A 10,883-nucleotide genomic window follows, 5' to 3' on the forward strand; every position below is an offset into this window, starting at 1 on the left:
TCATTTAGTTGTATTTTTCGAAAAATGTGTTATTGAAACATACGGCTGAACGAGGTGGTTTCGTTAAAGCAGCACAAATCACGGAGGGACAGTTAGCAGGGGCGCGGGGGGGGGGCGATGAGTACTTTGGGAACTCAAAGCATCTCTTTACTTCCCAGCTGGTTCCTGATGCATCAACATGTGTTTGTGTATTCCCACCACAAAAAGTATGAAAACATGGAGCCCTGCCTGATCTCTGAAAGCCTTCATCGATCCATTAAAATGTGTGTGTGCCTTTGGGTCTGCGTATGCGTGTGTGTACATGTGAGCGTGTGTGTTTGTGTGTGTCTGTGTGTGTGTGTGTGTGTGTGTGTGTGTGTGTGTGTGTGTGTGTGTGTGTGTGTGCGTGTGTTTTTGGGTGTGTTTTCCTTGTATGTGTGTTTTCATGTTTGTATATTTGTGCATGTGTATGTGTGTCTGTGTGTGTCTGTGAGTATGAGTGTGAGTGTGTGTGTTTGCATGTATGTCTATCTATCTGTGTGTATGTCTCTATCTATGTGTGTGTGTGTGTGTGTGTGTGTGTGTGTGTGTGTGTGTGTGTGTGTGTGTGTGCGCGTGCGTATGTGTCTCCACCAGGGTGGGTCACAACGAGGTGATCGGTGTGTGCTACACCGGGCCGGACGCTCAGGGCCTGGGGCGGGACCACTGGACCGAGATGTTGGCGTACCCCCGGAAACCCATCACCCACTGGCACTCCCTGGGCGAGGTACGGACCCCACGCCGCCCCCCCCACCCCCTCACCGAACCCCCCCTCATCACACCCCCTCACCAACCCCCCCTCATCACACCCCCTCACCAACCCCCCCTCATCACACCCCCTCACCAACCCCCTCACCACACCCCCTCACCACACCCCCTCACACAACCCCCTCACCAACCCCCTCACCAACCCCCTCACAACACCCCCTCATCACACCCCCTCATCACACCCCCTCACCGCACCCCCTCACCAACCCCCCCTCACAACACCCCCTCACACAACCCCCCCTCACCACCCCCCCTCACCACACCCCCTCACAACCCCCCCTCACCACACCCCCTCACCACACCCCCTCACAACCCCCCCTCACCACACCCCCTCACAACACCCCCTCACCACACCCCCTCACCACACCCCCTCACACAACCCCCCCTCACACAACCCCCCCTCACACACCCCCTCACAACCCCCCCTCACAACCCCCCCTCACAACCCCCCCTCACCACACCCCCTCACAACCCCCCCTCACAACCCCCCCCTCACAACACCCCCCTCACCACACCCCCTCACAACACCCCCTCACAACACCCCCTCACAACACCCCCTCACAACACCCCCTCACAACACCCCCTCACAACACCCCCCTCACCACACCCCCTCACAACACCCCCTCACAACCCCCCCTCACACAACCCCCCCTCACCACACCCCCTCACACAACCCCCCCTCACCACACCCCCTCACAACCCCCCCTCACCACACCCCCTCACACAACCCCCCCTCACAACCCCCCCTCACAACACCCCCTCACAACCCCCCCTCACCACACCCCCTCGACCAACCCCCCTCACCACAGCCCCTTCAAACAGGATAGGAGACAGTTCACTTTACCGCCACCGGGGGCACTGTAAACAACTGTGGACTAAACAGCCGCGGATTCCGCGGCTAAACCGCGGATCGGGCGGATGACGCGACAAAATTAAAGATTAAATTTGGGCGGGTGGCAGTTAAACCATTCGAAATAAAATAAAATCATAATTTTTATTCTTATATATAACATCTTCCGGGGGTGAATTATATTTAATAATTCACTGTTGCTAAGCAGATCGCTGTCAAGGAATGTGGATATATTTTTTGTAGTAGTAACTTGTCAACCCCAGCGTCTTCGGTTGCTAAGCGACGTCGACGTCTTTGGTGGCGGACTATTGATCAACGCTTCGGAGATGGCAGCGCAGGCAATAGGCTGTCCTACCAGGGACTTTAGCCTTGCAATAACTTTGCTTCTTTGAATCAGTCTCCTTTCAAGAACACGCAGAGCTTTCTAGCCTCGCGCCGGGAGCGGCGTGCATCGCCGTGTAAATGCAACCGGGGGATGGCACGCGGATGCGGCTTTAATTTTTTTTTAAAAAACGTTGGTGCGGATGGATGGCGGATGGATGATGCTTTTGTGATGCGGTGGCGGATTAAATAACAGCCCGTCCGCGCATGTCTACTGCGGACAAAAACGCCTCGTGGTCGAATGCTTCGCTACCGTTTACCGGACAGAGCATCCGAGGGAAACTCAACACTTCCTTGATTCTGACAATAATCACTGAGCAACAACAACGTTGTGCGTACTAGTTTATTTGGTGTTTTTTAATAAAAAAAAGAGCTTTAAAAAAGATAACCCTCTTCCAACATTCGGTCACTGAGATGCCCTTTAGAGGACCAGAGTCGTGTCATCATGGAATCCATAAATGGTAATGTTAAGAGGTTAATTGATGACATTTGATTGGATTGACAACCAGGGAAGTCATTGATTATACTTCAACCCTTGACCTGATCAAATTGATCAATAGTCAAAAGAAAACAAATGCGTTTACAGCATCAGAAACGCACAAAATGTGGTTGTTTTTTAGCTCCATGTTATAACATGAATAGTTTGATGGCTGTTTGTCAGATGACTTTGGGCATTCGCTCTTGTGTAGGACACATTAAATGGTGTCGGTTAATCAAAACATTGAATGAATTCCTTAATGAGTTCTTGATAATGAAAGTAATTAGTTGCAGCTCAAATTGAGTCTTATGTCTTTTAAATTGTCGATTTTATAAAATGACACTTTATAAACACACTCTGCCACAATGATTTTTCGTATGTGTGTAGCTCAATACAATAAAACGTAATTTTGAACAGCACGCATTACATGAGGCAGGTGCTTTGTATTCAGTGCTCTCCATCACCGTAATCATAGCAATTTTAGTCCAGAGAAACTCAATCAAACAGCCTTCAGATACCGCCTCAAGTGGCTATATTGACTCCCTGCTCAAGACTTTTATTAAATGCAATATTCTGCCCGTTTTTATGGAACTAAATAAGGTTTCAGACATGGTGGAATAAATAAATAAGTACAAATGTTTAATATTGATGTATGATGTTTGAATAATAGAGAAATATAAATAGCAGCACTTTACAACACACACACACACACACACACACACACACACACCCTCCCTTCACACACACACCCTCCCTCTCTTCACACACACACACACACACACACACACACACACACACACACACACACACACACACACACACACACACACACACACACACACACACACACACACACACACACACTCACCAGTCTCTCCAGGTCAGTCACCATGGTTTCTGGGTTTTTGTGTCTTGCAGTGGCCTGGAAGAGCAGCGAGCTTCGAGAGTCAGGGCTCCTGTCCGTCGCCGAAGCCACCCTTGACCCCCTGAGCAGCACCCAGCGGGTGTCACAACAGGGTGTCACAAACGGGTTCGTGGTCCTGCTGTCCGGATGTTGAATCTGCTGTCGCTCGGGGTTACCAAGAGAAGAAGAACATCGAAGAGACTCCGAAGGACGACGCTCACTCTGTGGTGTTTCTGTGTCTGTAGGTCACGGTGGAGATGTGTTTGAAACCGTACGCTACGCGGTACGTGCGTGACACCTGAAGTCTTCAAGGGCTCGACAGAACCGACTATGCACCGTACTTAATTGACACAATTGCGTCTTGTGAGTAATTGCTCTGTGCTCGTTAGTCATATTCGACATCGCTATGGTCACTCTCCCCGACGCTTGAAATTAAAATGCATACGTACCTTCCAACTTTACAATCACACCACACATTTACCCAGCCGTCATACCGATCAAATCATTGGAAGAACTAATAAGGGCAATATTAAAATCAACTCACACGTTTCCCGGCGTCGCTGTACAGTCATTGAAGCCGGTCCATTTCCGTTTGAAACGAAACGATAGACATATATTTTTATGTACGATTTATTATTGAAGGTTTTATCCTTTATATTGTAGAGTGAGACAGACAGGAAGGTATGGGAGATAGAGGGGGAGACATGAAGCAAAGGACCGCGGGCGGGAATCGAACCCGGGTCGCTGCCGTGAGGACTGGGCCTCAACGGTACGCGCTCGCCCCGGTGAACCACCGGGGCGCCCCAAACAGAACGACATAGATCCTAACGTCTGACCTCATTGGACGGTTCTGTCGTTTCCACCGTGGAGAGGGACAGGTCAACATGGAGTGTTTCCTCCGGCCGGTCCGTTACGTATGCAGTATGTTTATATATATATTATACATCCCTCCCCCGCGGTCGTCGTTAACCTGTGGCCCGCAGGACGCTGCACAGCCCAGTCCATCGCCCCCAGAGAGACGGTAGCCCGCACATGTAGCAACGAGGGGGTCGTTACCCTGGAGACAGACACCGTCCTACAGACGGTGTCTGTCGGAACGTCTGGAAGAGCGGCGTCCATGCCTAGATAGATAGATACTGTCCAGATAGATGGATAGATAGATGGATAATTGGTCCTTTTGAAAGCCCTCTCTATACAGTCCAACACGCTTGATGTTTTCCCTTGGAGACATTTGAAACACATCCCTTCCCATCGTGTTTCCTGAAGGTCTTATGTCCACGGACGGTGTGTCCAAGTGGAACTGGATTATAGTGAGCTGCGAACACCTGACGTAGGTGACTGAGCGATGTGCTACAGCTGAGAGATGATCCCTGTGGTCTCACGGCCTGGATCTATCACCAACGTCTAACCCTTGAAAGACAGGAGAGGTTTAGGGTTGAATCAACAGGGACACCTGTTCCCCTTTCTGGCTCTTCTCTAAATCACTCATTCCTATTAGAGAACACGTGAATCCCTGACCTATGATGTCAATGGTCAAACTTTCCCTCGAATTTTCCACGGAAACATACTTTTTCCAGCGCATGCATATGAGGCAGTATTCTCTAATCACAGCCAGTCGCGATGGGTTCCATTAAAATATAAAAACATCTTCAAGAAGGGTTTGAGACAGCCTTAATCTCTGCATTGTGTTGGCATTGGAAGGCTTGACCTTGATCAGAGCCTGAGTACAGAAACAGCGCTGTCTGATTTATGATTTCTCTTGATTGCAGGAATGCTCCCAGAGATTATTTATGTTATCGTCTGATTTTTCCCAAATGTAATTTTCCGCTATATAGTAATATGCCGAACAACCCCTTGAATGGATAATTGAAAAAAACTAACAAATATATGCATCTTCCTGTCATATAATTCATTCATAAATCTTAACCCTTCGTTACAAGGATTTAGTGATGAAAATAAATACTAAAGATAGAGTACAGTAGTTTAATTGGACAACTTTTGGACCTGATTGGATAAGGTAACCTTGAATAGACTTAAAATGTTTATAGGAAACATGTCCTAGACACAGGGAAGCAATCAACCAACACTTCACGTTCAACATTGTTTTTTACGTAGTATCTATATATTTTTACATTACATTGAGCCATTTTTTATTATTTTCTGTTGAAAACATTGCATTGAAATTAACGCGTGAGTAATAACGAACTAATACAATGCCAACATACAAAAAGGCTATGTACTGTTATCGAACTTGCACATGATAAATATGAAGCTTTCTTTCCTGTGCACTGCCCTAACAGTAAAATGTGACTTTTTTTACATGTACCATGCATGTGCTCAAAAATAAATGTTCAATGAGGGAGGGGAAAATGTAATTAATGAATAAAGTACAGTTATCAGAATTTCTAACTAACATTGTGTTTACATGTACATATTGTTGTCAAACGTTTGTACATAAAAGTGAAATAAAAACAAAGGTAACTGTAGACTTCTATATTATTGTGCACTTTACATCGTTTAGTGATATTTTCTACGCCTTGTGCTTGTGTTTACGTCCAATGATACACACTATGTCATACACGTGAGGAACAAATCATATTCGAGGCGTTCAAGTGTATCTTAAGAACTTACTTTTATTTTAATTTTGCATATTGGTTGAGTTTACAGTTGATCAAAAAATAATTCCAGCCGATAATTCGATATTCGACATGCACCACAGATACACGGTGTACAGTTTGTGATAACTTTTTGTATAATTCCATAAGAAACTTCAAATATAATGCATTGTAACTGTTACCTATGTATTTTGACTAACAAAAATAAAGAAATATACCAGAATCAATGCTATGATTTCTTACTTATTTTAATAATTTTTGTTGCAATTTTAACTAACTTAATGGCGCTTACATTAAGAAGATAAATATGTCATTTTCCTTGGTGCCATCGGTCTACCAGTACATAGTCCGTCACCGGTGATTTCACAACGAAACATCTGTAATGAAGTGTATGAGGTAATATTACTTTGAATAATAAATAATTGTCTATGCTTATTATGCATCGTTTCATCCTTAATTATTCAGTTCACCATTCAAGAGAGTTATTTAGGTTACTGCACAACAATCAAATTTCCTGCCTTACTGAACTGATAACTGATCGAAAGCAACCTGCAAAATAAAACACTTCAATACAGACAACAATAGTAGGCCAATATTCAACCATATTATGCATGTATTCCTTCCTTCCATGTATGCGAGGAAGAAACACAAGTGTTTTTCTCAACATGGTCTAAACCACAAGAGAACAAACAAATGACTCCATTTTGAACATAGCAGTATTTTTTAATTGAGACACAATTACCAGTTACCAAGGAAATGCCGCTTTACTGCCATTTCAGAGAGACATCAGTTAAAAAAATAACAATTTCTGTTTTGTTTCAACTGTGTCTTGTATCTGAAAGAGGCAGAAGGCTTATCTGCGCAACAAGGTAGTGCATTGAAGGACAAAACCAATTTCCTTTTCAAGTCAAACCACAAAGAGGCTTGGTTGCTATGTCTGGATGCTTGATTTAAAAGAGAGAATCCTGTGGCTTTATGTGGTTTTCCTTCATATCTTGTTGCTTCAGATAAGCACTGCAGGCGTTAGCGGTAGAGCTACGTGATGGTGCGTTCTGTGAGTTGAGTTTGACTGATCACACAAGAACAAGTGTTGTGAATGGAGAGAAAGCATTGAGCACGACAGTCAATGATATGCTCAGTTGATTACATGATCAAATGCTACAACGGTTGATGGTTAATATTGATGTTGGTCGATGATTTTCTCGTGATATTAGGCATGGAACAGGCACTATTAGCCTTATGAAAAGACTTTCAGAGAGAACGTTTGAAAGAAGACTGAGTTCTGCTCTAAAACATGACCGAATAATGAATATCCACTTGATAGTCAATTGTTTTTTCTTTCTTTCTTAGACCCCCCACCATAATTGTTGTTGTCCAGAACACAGCTCAAAAGTTGGACAGTAAAATATCAACTACACTACACATTACTTAACTCTATAAGTATAACTTTGTGTTCAGATTAACTGTCTAAAATATACAAAAAACAACGAGAGATCAGGGTGTTAGACTCTGAGCCGGACATTTCTGGGTTTGAACCCCAGTATCAGCAGTGTACTTGTACGCATCACCGTGCAAGATACTTGGACTTTAACTGTTCATTAATGACATTTAATGCGTTTAATAATTTGCAAGTTCGAGTCGGACAGCAATGTCAAATGAATGCATGAGAACCATGAGACTCAAAACACGTTTGAATCAATAAATAAGTTGGGCGATCATAAATGCTTGATAGCAGGCTCCAGCTGAAACCATATCTTCTGAAGCATATGAAATAATTCCAATGTGAGGCTACAACTGTCAGAGCGTTCTAAACCTCTGTGTACTACTCGGGGCGGCAGTCAGTGATTGTTCCTTGCGGCGGGCAGCCATAATGCCGAACAGTTTCTAGCCGTCACGCGTCTCATATGAAGGGGCCTGTAGCGCTGGTTCTCTGAAGCAGCGTGAGGACGTCCGTCAACAAGACTCATGGTTATTGGGTTTCCTTTTGTGCCACTAGTGTCTGACGTGTCCTATTGTGTTCCTTGTTTTGTTTTCCCCAGACGTCGTGCCACGGCAGTAATAGCGATGCCTTTTCAACTCGATGTCGGATGGTGCTGTCCTGTGTTAGCTAACAATGGCGGAACACGGGGTTTCTCCACTGAAGAAGACACTGAAATCTAAAGTATTGATCAGCCAAGTATGCTGTCCTGGAATTCAAGTGCTTATCAATTTTTTGTTCATGTTTTACTTTTCATTGACAGCGAGCTAGTATCGATATTTTAACATCGGGCTTTCCTGTTACAGGACTTTAAGTAAAATTGTGTCATATTTTCTAGCTAGCTAGCTATCTAACTCTAGGAAGTGATTACGACCAGAAGCATTTCAAATGGCCGCAGTCTCCATCGCTTTAATCTCAACATCCTTGATGATCGTACCAGGATACCGATAGCAAGGGGTTGGGGAAAGGATGAGAGATAAAGAGTTGGTTTGAGAGGAAGGGAGGTGGTGGTGGTGTGTGTGTGTGTGTGTGTGTGTGTGTGTGTGTGTGTGTGTGTGTGTGTGGAGTGTGTGTGTGTGTGTGTGTGTGGAGTGTGTGTGTGTGTGTGTGTGTGTGTGTGTGTGTGTGTGTGTGTGTGTGTGTGTGTGTGTGTGGAGTGTGTGTGTGGAGTGTGTGTGTGTGTGTGTGTGTGTGTGTGTGTGGAGTGTGTGTGTGTGTGTGTGTGTGTGTGTGTGTGTGTGTGTGTGTGTGTGGAGTGTGTGTGTGTGTGTGTGTGTGTGTGTGTGTGTGTGTGTGTGTGTGTGTGTGTGTGTGGTGGAGGGTGCTGGTTAAGTCTACATTAGATTCCGCGGTATTGAAGCCCACCCACTCCCTGGACCACCAAACCCACATTCAGAGCGCAGTTTTATATTTAGTCAGCACTTGAGCTAATAAGGCCACGTGGCGATGCAGGGTAATTTAGCCTTTGTCGTTTCCTTAATAGTTATGTGTACCAAGTTTGGTGAGAGAGGTTGGAGCCCTCGTTAACAATACTAGGCGGCTGATACATAGGCATTCGCGTGCGTAACGGTTTGAGCAGAACAGCAAGCTTTTAAGAGCTAAATTGGCCTCACGCTAGTAGTATAATTGAATAAGTTGTTTGTTGTGTTGTTCGTTATTATAAAGCTTGGCTTGATACACATCGATTTTAATGTTTGTCCTAACAACACTTAAATATTGATCTGACTTTATCTGAGATATGTTCAAATTAATGTCACATCCCCAATTCACAACCCACAAAAATGCTTTATCAAAATTGTAAAGGACAACTCTGACGTTTTGCCAACACATTTTGTGGTGTCTCCAGACTCTTCCATACTGATGAGATGGAATGCCTCCCATTAACGATGCAGCAGAAGAGCTACAGGTCTATTCCGGGAAGCATTCCAGGTAAATGGCGAGGCGACACTTATGTCACTATCCATTAACGCCCGATGGCCAGTTTATGATCCTATGAATTAATGCAGCGCTTATCTCTGTCGCTTGCTCTTGGTTAATGGGCAGAGGATTCCACATTCTGGCAGGGATCGCATTTTGATTATGTAGAAGATTAGGTTGTGTTGCGAGCGCGAAAACTCTAGTATTTATAAAAAGGTATTCTATGCACACAAAACAAATCAATTATATTATTTTACTTGAGGTAAGGACACCACAAGAAGATAGATGCAAACACACACACAAACACACCACCAAACAAGCCGTTAAAGTCTCAAACATGTGTACTGCGAACCATCAAACCAATGTTTATTTCACCAGCGCCGTCAGAAGAAGGAGGCGAGACGGGAGATTGACATTTGACTGAATCCACACCGAGGGGGGAAGCATATCGACGTTGAGGTGGCAGAAAATAGATGTTTTACCCGACGGGTATGAGCCAGCGAGCGCAGAACCCCCGCCGTCACTGCTCGACTTCTGGCTCATTCAACCCGATGGAACATCATGTCGGCAAAGCAACCTGGAGCCCGTCCATGGATGTGCAGGCACTCTGGCGATGGGAACGGGGGAAAGGTGGACTCTGTGTGAGATCGCAGGGCCGTTTCTAGCTTCAAGAGGTACAAGCGACGGCATAAGTGCTCCCAAGCCATTGGCATTTTTTTGTGATTTTGATCAATATCAAACTATGTACCAATCCCCATGCATCGTGTAGGCCAAAAACAACAATAAAAGTTTGAAGGGTTTTGATGAATCTGATGTGGTTGGTAGGGGTTGGTGAAGACAGGATGTGTCTTCACCCAGAGTTCCCTCGGAAGTTTAGAGACGTCAGATTGAGTGTTTCTCTTGTCTTTTTCTCTTTCTGGACTCAAGTTGCTGAACTGCAAAAAATCAATTAGCTTACACTTGGCGTGTCTAAGTGCCTTTAATTTAACTTCAAACAATATCCATAAATAAATAAGCATCGTGTCTTAGGATACAGGTATCATCCACATAATCATGAATTAAACTGAGAAAAGAAAATCCATTCTTTATTAACGCCTCCAACATGTCGCCCGACATGGTTGGTATTTATGAGTCGCAGCAACGGCTCATCACACAACGACGACTTTGCCAGATTCACTTACTGTCAACAATGGAGACATCTGGGGGAGAGATGTGTCCTCCCCCACATCCCCACCTCCCCTCGACCTCCTCACCCAGACCTGTGATGGGAAACACGCTTTCTGCTGCTGAAAACCATTTAGCGCACTCCTGACCTCACGATGGTGAGCGTGAGCATGACACACAATGAGAGAAAACAAGTGTGTGCGTGTGTAGTCCCTCTGCTGAACGCTCAGACATAGCCCCCGCCCTTTCACTGAACAAAGTCTGCCAACACTGTTCTCATCTACCTCATGTATATTTAAATTTTACAATTT

The 10,883-nt window shown here is 44.9% G+C and overlaps 1 protein-coding gene across 1 annotated transcript in view; it reads left to right on the forward strand.

The window, feature by feature from the left end:
* Positions 1-6,450, forward strand: part of syt10 (synaptotagmin X) — a gene marked incomplete at its 5' end in the record, with an annotated part of 12,359 nt that extends 5,909 nt beyond the window's left edge. Inside the window, 2 exon segments of the mRNA XM_030353211.1 lie at positions 616-745; positions 3,414-6,450. Coding sequence (XP_030209071.1) covers positions 616-745; positions 3,414-3,485 — 202 coding nt within the window.
* Between the last annotated feature and the right edge of the window lie 4,433 nt (positions 6,451-10,883).

This window comes from Gadus morhua, chromosome 4, assembly GCF_902167405.1.
Source record: "Gadus morhua chromosome 4, gadMor3.0, whole genome shotgun sequence".
Taxonomy (NCBI): domain Eukaryota; kingdom Metazoa; phylum Chordata; class Actinopteri; order Gadiformes; family Gadidae; genus Gadus; species Gadus morhua.